At 37.5% G+C, this 14,335-nt stretch overlaps 1 protein-coding gene across 3 annotated transcripts in view; it reads left to right on the top strand.

Annotated features, from left to right (window-relative positions):
- The window catches only part of CEP162 (centrosomal protein 162), a 114,310-nt gene extending 106,069 nt beyond the window's left edge, over positions 1–8,241 (top strand). For all 3 annotated transcript variants that reach the window (XM_060616090.3, XM_060616089.3, XM_060616092.3), the window contains one exon: positions 6,638–8,241. In XM_060616090.3, the coding sequence (XP_060472073.3) occupies positions 6,638–6,847 (210 nt within the window). In that variant the 3' untranslated portion in view covers positions 6,848–8,241. The remainder of the gene's footprint in view (positions 1–6,637) is intronic.
- Positions 8,242–14,335: the final 6,094 nt, after the last annotated feature.

Below are 14,335 nucleotides of genomic sequence, written 5' to 3'. Positions count from 1 at the left end.
AGAGGAGAAAACAGGGAGCAACCTCTTTGACCTCAGCACATTAACTTATTTGACATGTCTCCAGAGGCAAGGGAAACAAAAGCAAATATGAACCATTGGGACCTCATCAAGATAAAAAGCTTCTGCACAGTAAAGGAAACAATCAGCAAAAGTAAAAGGCAACTGACAGAATAGGAGAAGATATTTGCAAACGACCTATCAGATAAAGAGGTAGTGTCCAAAATCTATAGAGAACTTAATCAAACTCAACACCCAAAAAACAATCCAGTGAAGAAATGGGCAAAAGACATGAATTGACACTTCTCCAGAGAAGACTTCCAGATGGCCAACCGACATATGAAAAAATGCTCAACATCACTCATCATCAGGGAAATAAAAATCAAAACCACAATGAGATACCACCTCACACCTGTCAGAATGGCTAACATTAACAACTCAGGCAACAACAGATGTTGGCGAGGATGTGGAGAAAGAGGCTCTCTTTTGCACTGCTGGTAGAAATGCAAACTGATGCAGCCATTCTGGAAAACGGTATGGAGGTTCCTCAAAAAATTAAAAATAGAACTACCCTAAGACCCAGCAATTGCACTACTAGGTATTTGTCCAAGGGATACAGGTGTGCTGTTTCACAAACTATAGAAATGATCCCTGAAAGTATAGTCTTTCAGGTGTGCTGTTTCAGAGGGGCACAGGCACCCCAATGTTTATAGCAGCACTGTTGACAATAGCCAAAGTATGGAAAGAGCCCAAATGTCCATCAACAGATGAATGGATAAAGAAGATGTGGTATATGTATATACACAATGGAGTATTACTCAGCAATCAAAAAGAATGAATTCTTGACATTTGCAACTACGTGGATGGAACTGGAGGGTATTAAGCTAAGCGAAATTAGTCAATAGAGAAAGACAAATATCATATGACTTCACTCATATGAGGACTTTAAGATACAAAACAGATGAGTATAAGTACAAAAGGAAGCAAAAATAATAAAAATCAGGTAGAGGGACAAAACATAAGAGACTCTTAAATGTAGAGAACAAACAGCATTGCTGGAGGGTTGTCGAAGGGGGGATGATCTAAATGGGTAAGGGGATTAAGGAATCTACTCCTGAAATCATTGTTGCACTATATGCTAACTAACTTGGATGTAAATTAAAAAATTAATTAATTTAAAAAGTAAAATAAATAAAAATGGGCAGTGGACCTGAATATTCTTATAAAGACATACAGATGACCAACAAACACATGAAAAGATGTTCAATATCACTAATTGTCAAGGAAATATTTTCAGAATGGAAACACAATATACCAAAACTTAGGGGAGGCAGGAAAAATAACTGATATAAGTTCATAGCAATAAATGCATATATGAAGAACCAAAAAAGATTTCATATAGACAACTTTAAACCTCACAGAACTAGAGAGAGAAGAATAAATGAAGCCCAAAGTTGACAGAAGGAAGTAACAAAGATCAGAGCAGAAATAAATGAAATAAAGACTAAAAATAAGAGTTGGTTCTTTTAAAGATAAAATTAACAGACCTTTAGGTAGACTAACCAAGAAAAGAGAGAGAAAACTAAAATAAATGATCTCAAAATGAAAGAGGAGACATTACAACTGATACCACAGAAATACAAAGGATCATAAGAGACTGGCATGAATAATTGTACAGCAACAAATTAGACGACCAAAAGACATGGATAAATTCCTAGGAACAAAACTTAACAAGAAGACATCATGAAGAAATAGAAAACTTGAAAAGACTGATTATTATTAAGGAGATTGAATTGATAATCAAAAACCTCTCAACAAACAACATCCAGGACCAGAGGGCTTCCCTGGTGAATTCTAAAAACATTTAAATAATTGGTACCAATTCTTTTGAAACATTTGCAAACAAAAAGGAGGGAACTCTTCCAAACTTATTTTGCAGGGCCAGCATCACTCCAGTGCCAAAACCTTGCAAGGATGACACAAGGCAACACTGGCCAATATCCCTCATGAACATAGATATAAAAATCATCAACAAAATATTATCAAGTCAATATCAGCAATACATCCTAAGAGGGTCATACACCATTAAGTTGGATTTATTCCAGAAATGCAGAAATTGTTCCTCATCCACAAATCAGTGTGATACACCTCATTAACAAAATGAAGAGTAAAAAGCTTAAGATGATCTCAGTAGATGTAGAAAAAGCATTTGACAAAGTTCAATATCTTTTCCTGATAGAAACTCAACAAATGGTATAGAGGGAAGGTACTTCGACATAATGAAATCCATATATTAAAAACCCATAGCTATCCTCATAATCCATGGTGAAAAGCTGAAAGCTTTTCCTTTAAGATCATGAACAAGATAAGGATGCCCACTCACACCACATTTATTCAAAATAGTATTGGAAATCTTAACAAGAGCAATTAGTCAAGAAATAAAATGCCTCTGGGGCACCTGGGTGGCTCAGTTGGGTGAATATCCGTCTGACTTCAACTCAGGTCATGATCTCGCGGTCTGAGTTCGAGCCCCACGTCAGACTCTGTGCTGACAGCTCAGAGCCTAGAGCCTGCTTCGGATTCTGTGTCTTCCCCTCTCTCTCTGCCCCTCCCCTGCTCATGCTCTGTCTCTCTCTCTGTCAAAAATAAATATTAAAAAAATTTTAAAAAAAATAAAATGCCACGAAATTAGAAAGGAAGTACAACTACCACTCTTTGCAGATGACATGACATAATATATAAGAAACCCTAAAGACTTTACCAAAAACTATTAGAAATAAAAAATTCAGTAAAGTTGCAGAATACAAAATAATATACAGAAATCTGTTGCATTCCTATACACTAATAAAAACCATCAAAAATTTTTTTAAGTTAATTTTAAAAAATTTAAATGCCATGCTTATAGATATAGAGAATAGATAGGTGGTTTCCAGGGGTAGGGCATGGGAGGTAGGAAAAATGGGTGCCAGGAGAAAAAGGTACAAACTTCCAGCTAAAATAAGTTATATGGATGTAATATGCATTGTGGTGACTATAGTTAATATAATAAACTGTATATGTTAAAGCTATTAAAGAGCAAATCTCAACAGTTCTCCTTACTAGAAAAACAAATTTTGTAACTATGTATGACAATGGATATTAACTAGTATTATGTGGTGATCTTTCTGCAATATTCGCAAATATCAATCATATGTCACACATGTGAACCTAATGTTACATGTTTATTATACCAATACAATAAACATAAAAAACTAAGTTCATCACCTCTAGACCCACCTTAAAATAAATGCTAAATGGAATTTGTCAGGTGGAAATAAAATGAAGCTAATTAACATATTTAAAATGTATGATTATTAGGTATAAAACTCACTGGAAATGATAAATAGTCCAAAGTCAGATTCACTAAGATTGTAGTGGCAATTCATAATTCATTTACAACTCTAGTTTAAAAGTTAAAAAACAGGCGTGCCTGGGTGGCTCAGTTGGTTAAGCATCCGACTTTGGCTCAGGTCATGATCTCACTGCTCGTGAGTTCGAGGCCTGCATCGGGCTCTGTGCTGACAGCTCAGAGCCTGGAGCCTGCTTCAGATACTGTGTCTCCCCCTGTTTCTGCCCCTCCCATGCTCATTCTCTTTCTCTCTCTGTCTCTCGATAATAAATGTGTTTTTAAAAAAAGCTAAAAAACATTAAAAATAACCATAACTATACTAATTTGTTATTGGATACAAAATATAAAAAATGTTCATTTTAACATCAATAACCTGAAGTTGAGGGGAGGGGTGGAGTAAAAGTGTAAAGTTATCTACTTAAATTAGGTTGTTATATCATATTTTATGTAAGCTTCATGGTAACCACAAAAGAAAAACCCGTACCAATTACAGAAAAGATTATGATAAAGGAGTCAAAGAATACTACTACAAAAAGTTATCACATCACAAAAGACAACTGCAAGAGATAAGCAAGGAACATAGGATCTACAAAACAGTCAAAAAATAAAATGGCAATTGTAAATCTTTATCAGTAATTCCTTTAAATGTAAATTGATTAAATTCTCCATTCAAACCACATAATTCCCAAGTGGATGAAATACAGATCCAACAATATGCCCCTACATGAGACTTTAGCTTTAAGACAAACATCATAGGCTGAGGGAAAGGATAGAAAAATGTATTTCAATCAAATGGTAACCAGTAGAAATCAGGAGTAGCTATAATTATGTCAGACAAAATAGATTTTATGCTAAAAATCTACAAAAGAGACAAAGGTAATTTCATAATGTTAAAAGGGTCAATCCATCAATTAAATATATCAATTGTAAATATTTATGCATCCAACATCACAGCACCTATGTATAGAGAAATAAACAGCAATACAATGATAGAATGGATCTTATCAATGGATAGATCTATCCAATCAATCAGTAAGGATTTAAACAATGGGATTTAAACAGTGCTATAGACAAAATGGACCTAACAGACATACACAGTACATTCCTTCCAACAGCAGCAAAATAACCATTCTTCTCAAGCACACAAGGAAAATCTTCTAGTATAGATAATATGGTAGGCCACAAAAGCCTTAGCAATTTTAAGATTGAAATCATAGCAAGCATGCTTTCTGAACACAATGATAGGAAACTAGAAGTCAACAGGAGGAAGAAAACTGGAAAATTCATAAACACATAAAAATTCAACATCACCTCCTAATTAACGATGGATCAAAGAAGAAATTAAAGGTAAAATAAAAAGTATCTTGAGGCAAATGAAAATGGAAACACAACATACCGAAACATATGGGTAGCAGCAAAAACAGTTCTAAGAGAGAATGTAATAGTGATAAATGCATACATCAAGAAAAAGATCTCAAACAACTTAACTTACCAGCTCAAAGAACTAGAAAAAGGACAAAATAATCCCAAAGTTAGCAGAAGGTTAGAAATAAAGATTAGAGCAAAAATAAATGAAATGGAGTATAGGAAGACAATAGAAAATATTAACAAAACTCTAGGAGTTGGTTCTTTGAAGAGATAAAATTGACAAACCTTCAGCTAGGCCAACCAAGAAATAAGAGAGGACTTAAAATTATAAATAGAAGAGGAAACATTACAACTGATACCATAGAAATGCAGAGGATCATAGGAGTTGTACCATATACAACTATATGCCAACAAACAGTACAACTTAGAAGAAATCAGTAAATTGCTAGAAACATACACCCTACCAAGTCTGAATCATTAAGAAACAGAAAATCTGAACAGACCAGTTACTAATAAGACGACAGAATCCAGAATCGGCAATCAAAAATCTCCCAACAAAGAGAAACCGAGGGCCAGGTGACTTCACAGTTGTATTCTACCATACTTTTTTTTTTTTTTTTTTTTTTTTAATTTAAATTCAAGTCAGTTAACACAGTGTAGTATTGGTTTCAGGAGTAGAACCCAGTGATTCATCACTTCCATATAACACCCAGCACTCATCTCAACAAGTGCCCTCATTAATGCCCATCACCCATTTAGCCCATTCCCCCACCTTTCTCCCCTCCAGCAACCCTCAGTTTATTCTGTGTATCTCTATTTTTATCTTATTTTTCCTTTCTTTCCCCCATGTTCATCTGTTGCTTCTTTTTCTTTTTTTTAATTTTTTTTTTTAACATTTATTTACTATTGAGAGACAGAGAGAGAGAGAGAGCATGAGCAGGGGTAGGGGAGAGAGAAAGGGAGACACAGAATGTGAAACAGGTTCCAGGCTCCTAGCTGACAGCACAGAGCCCAACGTGGGGCTCGAACTCACAAACTGCGAGACCATGACCTGAGCCGAAGTCAGACACTTAACTGACTGAGCCACCCAGGCGCCCCTTGTTGTTTCTTAAATTCCATATGAGTGAAATCATATATTTGTGTTTCCATGACTGACTTATTTTGCTTAGCATAATACACTCTAGTTCCATCCACATTGTTGCAAATGGCAAGAGCAGGGACACTGAGGCCAAACTGCTTGGGTATAAACCCTGACTCTGCCTCCAATCAGTTGTGTGTGAATCTTGAGCAAATTATTTTTTGCTTATCTGTGCCTCTATTTCCCTACCTGGTAAATGGGGGTAAATATATAAAATTCACGTCCTACTACATTTTGCAGGGTTAAATGAGTTAACATATGTAAAATGTTCTATGTAAAACCAAGCCTGGCACATGATAGATGCTACATGCATGTACTTTTATCATTTTTACTGCTGTAATGTATATTAACGACGTGTGTTGTATATTAGAACCGTTTTGATTGTGTCTCAAGTGCTAATCTTGAGGAACTACATTGGTGGGGGGGGGGGTGTTTGGATTCATACCAAGGTATTAGAAATTTCTGATGCTTTGAATGCCACATTTTTTTTAAAGCTTTGAGTTAAAAAAAAAAAAAAAAAACAAAACTCAAGCTCCCTAACTCCTCCCTATCAGAATGAGAATTCCTGGTTCTTACCCTCTTCTTCCACAAGCTTATTGATGGACACAGGCTCCCTCTCCTTCTCCCTCCCCTCTACTATAGTCAACATTGTCGCACTTGAGCTTTCTTGGAATGTTAAATCTTCACCCCCACGATGAACTGTAACAGTAATAATAGATTTTTATTTTTGTTTATTTTGTTTGCAGATAATACAGCAAACACACCAAGTAGTAGAAACTGAGCAAAGCAAAGAAATTGAGAAATGGAAAAGACTTGCACAGTTGAAGAATCGTGAGTTGGACAAGTTCCGCACAGAATTAGACTCAATATTAGATGTTCTTCGAGAACTGCACCGGCAGGGGGTGGTTGTGCCGGTTGCTTTTGCAGAGGAAGTGAATGCATCGGAGTATTATTAGCAACTGGGATTTTCTGTGACCTCATGGAAAGGCCTGATGATGGATGATGAATGGGATTGTGCCACTGTCAGAAAAAGGCTTTTGAAAACTAATGTTCCAGTATGTTGCCAGAAAGCAAATAGTACAAGAGCAACATTTCAAAATAAACTGCCCTAAACCAGTGGAAAAAAAAAAAGAGAGAGAGAGAAAGAGAAAGAGAAAAAAAAAAACCATTATGCTATATTTTACTGAAAATCATTAACCAGTCACATTTTAAGTAACTTCTGGACAAGTCCCTTTATGTCAGAGGATTAGAGCTAGGGAGATGAATTGTAAAAGGTCTAACTTAAATTCTAGATATGAAAAGAAAAAAACTGCTCATACTCCGCCATTTTTGACTAAGTGTGTATTAATCCTTGGTACCAGAAAAACAGCTCCTGTTTCTCATGGAAACATGGAGAAGAATGTGAGCACAGTGGTTTGAACAGTCACATCCACAGCCACCTGAGTGGCAGAGCTTCCACAGTATTTGACAAGAATTATAACTTTGTACAGGCAGAAAAACTCACTTGTGTTCTCCCAGATTTCCACTTCTACCTCCGGGTGCCTCGTTTTCGCATCTGATATAAAAGGTGCAAAACGTATTTCACATTTTAAGAGGGGAATTTGATTTATTGTTTTAATCTTTTACGCTCCATGTCTTAAATGCTAGTCTTTTTTTGTAAGTCTAAGATTATAAACAGAATATAACATCTTTACTTTCTCTATTTAAAAAGTAATATATGTTCATTAGAAAAAAGTAAAAACATGCACATAAGTAGTTGGATTGTTATTTTTTACAATGCCCTTTTCCAAAAGCAGATAATATATGGAATACTGGTGTGTTAAAGCTGTAGCCACCTTATTTTCAAGTGTTTGGGCCCTGTGCTGTCCTATAGAAGTATAATATGAGCCACATGTAATTTTCAGTGTTCTTATAGCAACATTTAAAAAGATAAAAAGAAATGAAATTAATTTGGGTAATTTATATAATCAATCTAAATATCAGTATAAAAATTGAGTTTTTACATTTTTCCCCATACTTCGTCTCCAAAATCTGGTATATTTTACATCTCAGCACAACTCAGTTTGGACTACTAGCCACATCCCAAGTGCTCAATTACCATATGCCAGTAAGTGCAATTCTGAAATAATAATTAAAGGGTGAAATACTATGTAAAAGACGGGTAAAACAGATCTTGGTGAAATTATGAGTAGCAAATATGAAATGTGGAAATTAAATATAAGGAATGCAAGTAAAGTCTTAATGTTCAACATTTCTTATGTCCTTAAGATGGTAGAAAAAGCATTATTTAAAGGTAGCTATTTTTTATGTGAAAGAATATTAAGTTATAAACTATTTTGGTTATTAATTGAGTGTATTTTTGTGTGTTTTTTTATCTGTAAACCTATTAATTTATAGCTACACTCATCCCTCCCTCTGTCCTTTTGACTATCCATCAGCCATTCATTCCAAGCACAAACATGGTTAATTCTGAAACACAAGGAAGGGCAAACATCAAATAGATTATTACTTACAGAGAAAAGTACATCCTGTGTTGATGAGGATTCTTTATTCTTTTGGAATAAGCTGTGCATATGGCAGGTGTTCAATTCTGTTTATAGATTAAAGATCCCTAAGTACTATCAGAACTATTAGTTATACCTAAAATCCTCAGGAACCATACTCCATTCCTTAGTCATTGCCCTAAGGGTCTAGGATGAGAACACAGAAGATAGAGAACACTTAGGCTATCCTGAATAGGAAGACTTTTATGAAGAATTAATCTCCAGAAATTATCAGTCCCCTGCTACCAATTACATCCCTCTCACAAGGTCACAAGTTACCTGCATCCACAGGGCAGGAACCTCACCAGGATATATGGCTTGCTGCTGACACCACTGCTTTTGTGCAGAGGGATTTCTGATTCGATTACTTTTAGCCCATAGCATTCTAGAACTAGTATCAACGCATCACCCTTGGGAAATCTAGGCTTTAGTATTAGGGTCCCATTCCCTGTTACAAAAATCCTAAATTTGTGACTAAATGCCAAGAAGGTGAAAACAAGTATTTCTCTTTCCCACCCATACTGCTAAAAGCTCTGATTAAGTCAGATCCACAGGCACATTATGTATGGAGGTAATCCTATTCAGAGTAAGACGCTTTATAGTTACCTAGCTCTTCACGCTATCCTGCTTTGAAGAGCTCTTTAGCAATAGGTAGTGAGAGGAGTGGATTTGAAAGTTTTCCAAACCTCCCAAGTTACTATAATTCTATTTTGGTATTTGAACCCATGAATTAGAGCCTTCCCTTGCAGTTTCTGTAGAAAAGTCAAAAATGGAAAGCACATATATTCTCTTTTAGCACCTGTCCAGCCCTAATTAGTCTATTTACTACTCCCTTCTAATCTAAACCATAGCAGATCCATTTGTCTCCAGGTTTGCTGAAAGCTTCAGTCACAACCACCTAAACATACAAAAAGGAGTTGTGGGAGAGGAAGATGGTGGCATAGGAGGACACTGGGCTCACTGCGTCCTTCTGACCACTTAGATTCCACCCACATCTGCCTAAATAACCCAGAAAACTGCCAGAAGACTAGAATGGACTCTCTGGAGCCAAGTGTAGATGAGAGGCCCATGGAAGAGGGTAGGAACGGCAGAGAGGCAGTGCATGCTACCCGGACTGGCGGGAGGGAGCTGGGGTGGTGGAGGGGCAGCCAGCCCTCCCGGCAAGGCAGAGCCCCCGAGTCTGGCTTGAAAAAGCGGAGGGGCCGGACGGAGTGTGTTCTGACAGCCAGCGGGACTTAACATCTGGAATGTTATAACTCAACAGCTCTGTTCAGAGAGTGGGAGAGTTGTTGAGCCCTGGAGGACAGAGCTCAGTTTGGCGGGGAACAAAGGCGCTGGGAAGCGCCGTCTCCCTCGCCCATCCCCCAACCAAAATTTCAAAGGGAATCAGTTCCCCTCACAGAACTTGCTTGCACCATGCAAACACCCAACGTTGTGCTTCTGTGGATCCATCCCTCCGAGGGGTCGGCCTCCCTCCCAGTGCCGCAGGGCCCCTCCCGAAGCAGACCACCGAAGGTAAAGCGAGCTGAGCCTGCCCCTCCCGCCCCTGTGCACCTTGCGGATCCACCCCGGCTAATATGCCAAATCCCATCGAAGCAGTAACCCAAGACTGGCAGTGTGCAAATAGCCCAGACAGGGGCCACATCACTCCACAGTGAGGCCTGCCCCTGGGAGAGGGGAAGATAAGGTACACACCAGTCTGTGGCCCCAGTGCTGGGCTGGGGGCAGACATCAGGTCTGACTGCGGCCCCGCCCATCAACGCAAGTTACTCCAGACAGCACAGAGGAAGAGCCCTGCAGTTCTGCGCCACCCCAGGGACTATCAAAAATGACAAAACGGAAGAATTCCCCTCAAAAGAAACTCCAGGAAGTAGCGACAGCTAACGAACTGATCAAAAACGACTTAAGCAATGTAACAGAAAATGAATTTAAAATAATAGTCATAAAATTAATCGCTGGGCTTGAAAAAAGTACAGAGGACAGCAGAGAATCTATTACTACAGAGATCAAGGGACTAAGAAACAGGAGGAGCTAAAAATGCTATAAATGAGGTGCAAAATAAAATGGAGGCGACCACAGCTTGGATTGAAGAGGCAAAGGAGAAAATAGGTGAATTAGAAGATAAAATTATGGAAAAAGTGGAAGCTGAGAAAAAGAGATAAAAAAATCCAGGAGTATGAGGGGAGAATTAGAGAACTGACACAATTAAATGTAATAACGTACGCATAATTGGGATTCCAGAGGAGGGAGAGGGAAAGGTGCTGAAGGTGTACTTGAAGAAATCATAGCTGAGAACTTCCCTGATCTGGGGAAGGAAAAACGCATTGAAATCCAAGAGGCACAGAGAAAGAACTCCCTTCAGACATAACTTGAATAGATCTTCTGCACGACATATCATAGTCAAACTGGCAAAATACAACAATAAAGAGAAAATTCTGAAAGCAGCTAGGGATAAACATGCTCTAACATATAAAGGGAGACAGATAAGACTAGTGACGGATTTATCTACTGAAACTTGGCAAGCCAGAAAAGAATGGCAGGAAATCTTCAATGTGATGAACAGAAGAAGTATGCAGCCGAGAATCCTTTATCCAGCAAGTCTGTCATTTAGGAGAGATAAATGTCTTCCCAAACAAAAAAACTGAAGGAATCTGTCACCACTAAACCAGCCCTACAAGAGATCCTAAGGGGGATCCTGTGAGACAAGTTACCAGAGACATCACTACAAGCATGAAACCTACAGACATCACAATGACTCTAAACCCATATCTTTCTATAATAACACTGAATGTAAATGGACTAAATGCTCCAACCAAAAGACATAGGGTATCGGAATGGATAAAAAAACAAGACCCATCTATTTTCTGTCTACAAGAGACTCATTTTAGACCTGAGGACACCTTCAGATTGAAAGTGAGGGGATGGAGAACCATCTATCATGCTACTGGAAATCAAAAGAAAGCTGGAGTAGCCATACTTATATCAGACAAACTAGACTTCAAAGGTTGTAACAATAGATGAAGAAAGGCATTATATAATAATTAGAGGGTCTAACCATCAGAAAGAGCTAACAATTATAAATGTCTATGTGCCGAATACAGGAGCCCCCAAATATATAAAACAATCACAAACATAAGCAACCTTATTGATAAGAATGTGGTAATTGCAGGGGACTTTAACACCTCACTTGCAGAAATGGATAGATCATCTAGAAACATAGTCAATAAAGAAACAAGGGCCCTGAATGATACATTGGATCAGATGGACTTGACAGATATATTTAGAACTCTGCATCCCAAAGCAACAGAATATACTTTATTCTCGAGTGCACATGGAACATTCTCCAAGACAGATCACATACTGGGTCACAAAACAACCCTTCATAAATATACAAGAATTGAGATCACACCATGCATACTTTCAGACCACAATGCTATGAAGCTTGAAATCAACCACAGGAAAAAATCTGGAAAACCTCCAAAAGCATGGAGGTTAAAGAACACCCTACTAAAGAATGAATGGGTCAACCAGGCAATTAGAGAAGAAATTAAGAAAAAGTGGAAACAAACGAAAATGAAAATGCAACAATCCAAATGCTTTGGGATGCAGTGAAGGCAGTCCTCAGAGGAAAATACATTGCAATCCAGGCCTATCTCAAGAAACAAGAAAAATCCCAAATACAAAATCTAACAGCACACCTAAAGGAAATAGAAGCAGAACAGCAGAGACACCCCAAACCCAGCAAAAGAATAGAAATAATAAAGATCAGAGCAGAAATAAACAATATAGAATCTAGAAAAACTGTAGAGCAGATCAATGAAACCAAGAGTTGGTTTTTTGAAAAAATAAACAAAATTGACAAACCTCTAGCCAGGCTTCTCAAAAAGAAAAGGGAGATGACCCAAATAGATAAAATCATGAATGAAAATGGAATTATTACAACCAATCCCTCAGAAATACAAGCAATTGTCAGGGAATACTATGAAAAATTATATGCCAACAAACTGGACAACCTGGAAGAAATGGACAAATTCCTAAACACCCACACACTCCCAAAACTCAAACAGGAAGAAATAGAAACCTTGAATAGACCTATAACCAGTGAAGAAATTGAATCAGATATCAAAAATCTCCCCAAAAAATAAGAGTCCAGGACCAGATGGCTTCCCAGGGGAATTCTACCAGCCATTTAAAGTAGATATAATACCTATCCTTCTCAAGCTATTCCAAAAAATAGAAAGGGAAGGAAAACTTCCAGACTCATTCTATGAAGCCTACATTACTTTGATTCCTAAACCAGACAGAGACCCAGTAAAAAAAGAGAACCAATATCCCTGATGAATATGGATGCAAACATTCTCAATAAGATACTAGCAAATTGAATTCAACAGCGTATAAAAAGAATTATTCGCCATGATCAAGTGGGATTCATTCCTGGGCTGCAGGGCTGGTTCAACATTAACAAATCAATCAATGTGATATATCACATTAATAAAAGAAAAGAACCATATGATCCTGTCAATCAATGCAGAAAAAGCATTTGACAAAATTCAGCATTCTTTCTTAATAAAAACCCTCGAGAAAGTTAGGATAGAAGGAACATACTTAAACATCATAAAAGCCATTTATGAAAAGCCCACAGCAAATATCATCCTCAATGGGGAAAAACTGAGTGCTTTCTCCCTGAGATCAGGAACACGACAGGGATGTCCACTCTCACCGCTGTTGTTTAACATAGTGGTGGAAGTTCCAGCATCAGTAATCAGACAACAAAAGGAAATCAAAGGCATCAAAATTGTCAAAGATGAAGTCAAGCTTTCACTTTTTGCAGATGACATGATATTATACATGGAAAATCCAATAGACTCCACCAAAAGTCTGCTAGAACTGATACATGAATTCAGCAAAGTTGCAGGCTACAAAATCAATGTACAGAAATCAGTTGCATTCTTATACACTAATAATGAAGCAACAGAAAGACAAATAAAGAAACTGATCCCATTCACAATTGCACCAACAATCATAAAATACCTAGGAATAAACCTAACCAAAGATGTAAAAGATCTGTATGCTGAAAACTATAGAAAGCTTATGAAGGAAATTTAAGAAGATAAAAAGAAATGGAAAAACATTCCATGCTCATGGATTGGAAGAATAAATATTGTCAAAATGTCACTACTACCCAAAGCTATATACACATTCAATGCAATCCCAATCAAAATTGCACCAACATTCTTCCCAAAGCTTGAACAAGCAATCCTAAAATTTGTATGGAGCCATAAAACACCCCGAATAGCCAAAGTAATATTGAAGAAGAAGACCAAAGCGGGAGGCATCACAATACCAGACTTTAGCCTCTACTACAAAGCTGTCATCATCAAGACAGCATGGTATTGGCACAAAAACAGACATATAGACCAATGGAATAGAATAGAAACCCCAGAACTAGACCCACAAATGTATGGCCAACTAATCTTTGACAAAGCAGGACAGAATATCCAATGGAAAAAAGACAGTCTCTTTAACAAATGGTGCTGGGATAACTGGACAGCAACATGCAGAAGAATGAAACTAGACCACTTTCTTACACCATTCACAAAAACAAACTCAAAATGGATAAAGGACCTGAATGTGAGACAGGAAACCATCAAAACCCTAGAGGAGAAAGCAGGAAAAAACCTCTCTGACCTCAGCCACAGCAATTTCTTACTTGACACATCCCCAAAGGCAAGGGAATTAAAAGCAAAAATGAACTATTGGGACCTCATCAAGATAAAAAGCTTCTGCACAGCAAAGGAAACAATCCACAAAACTAAAAGTCAACCGATGGAATGGGAAAAGATATTTGCAAATGACACATCGGACGATGTGTCCAAAATCTATAAAGAGTTCACCAAACTC

The sequence above is a fragment of the Panthera onca genome, chromosome B2 (genome assembly GCF_046562875.1).
Source record: "Panthera onca isolate mPanOnc1 chromosome B2, mPanOnc1 haplotype 2, whole genome shotgun sequence".
In the NCBI taxonomy this organism is placed as follows: Eukaryota; Metazoa; Chordata; class Mammalia; order Carnivora; family Felidae; genus Panthera; species Panthera onca.
Note: the sequence above shows the minus strand (reverse complement) of the source record. Positions and strands in the feature narration are given on the sequence as shown.